The 581-nt window shown below is 22.5% G+C and overlaps 1 protein-coding gene across 3 annotated transcripts in view; it reads right to left on the bottom strand.

The window, feature by feature from the left end:
• LOC106878542 (myocyte-specific enhancer factor 2C) overlaps window positions 1-581 on the bottom strand; it is a 350,263-nt gene that overhangs the window by 70,836 nt on the left and 278,846 nt on the right. For 2 of the 3 annotated variants that reach the window (XM_052967356.1, XM_052967355.1), the window contains exon 4: window positions 518-535. The exons of the other annotated variant lie outside the window; for it this stretch is intronic. In XM_052967356.1, the coding sequence (XP_052823316.1) occupies window positions 518-535 (18 nt within the window). The remainder of the gene's footprint in view (window positions 1-517; window positions 536-581) is intronic. 3 annotated transcript variants of the gene reach the window in all.

Here is a 581-nt window from a genome sequence, read left to right as displayed (position 1 = left end):
ATATATATATATATATATATATATATATATGCATACATATTTATATATATGTGCATACTTATATATATATGTATATATAGATATATATATATACGTGAATATAAAAAAGATGAACAGAAAGATAAAGGTGATATACGTATGTATGTATATATGCTCTTATATGTATACATATACATATATATATATACAGAAAGAGGAAGAGAAAGAAAATAAGGTGAGTGAAAAGTAAAATAAAAAATAAGAAGAAAAAAGCTTCGTTACTTAAAAGAAAATAAAAGAAATTAATCAAATAAATAAAGGTGAAAGGAGAATGCAATTTATTTTTTATTATTAATTTTAATTTCTTTTTTCTTTTTTTTTTTGTATTCTTAAAAAAGGAATAAAATAGTGTTGTTGTTGTTGTTGCAGGAATGAAGATATATATAAATGAAATATATAAATAAATAGAGAAATGAAGAAATGAAGAGAATCGAAAGAAAGAATGAAAAAAGAAAAAAAATTAAAAACGAAAGCTTGCCTGAGGCCAATCGATACTCTGCAAAAGAACGGAGAAGAATGTCACCTGAGAGGAGCGAAGATAG

This window comes from Octopus bimaculoides, chromosome 4, assembly GCF_001194135.2.
Source record: "Octopus bimaculoides isolate UCB-OBI-ISO-001 chromosome 4, ASM119413v2, whole genome shotgun sequence".
Classification (NCBI taxonomy): Eukaryota; Metazoa; Mollusca; class Cephalopoda; order Octopoda; family Octopodidae; genus Octopus; species Octopus bimaculoides.
The sequence above is the reverse complement of the archived record's forward strand: the minus strand, read 5'-3'. Positions and strand labels throughout refer to the sequence as shown.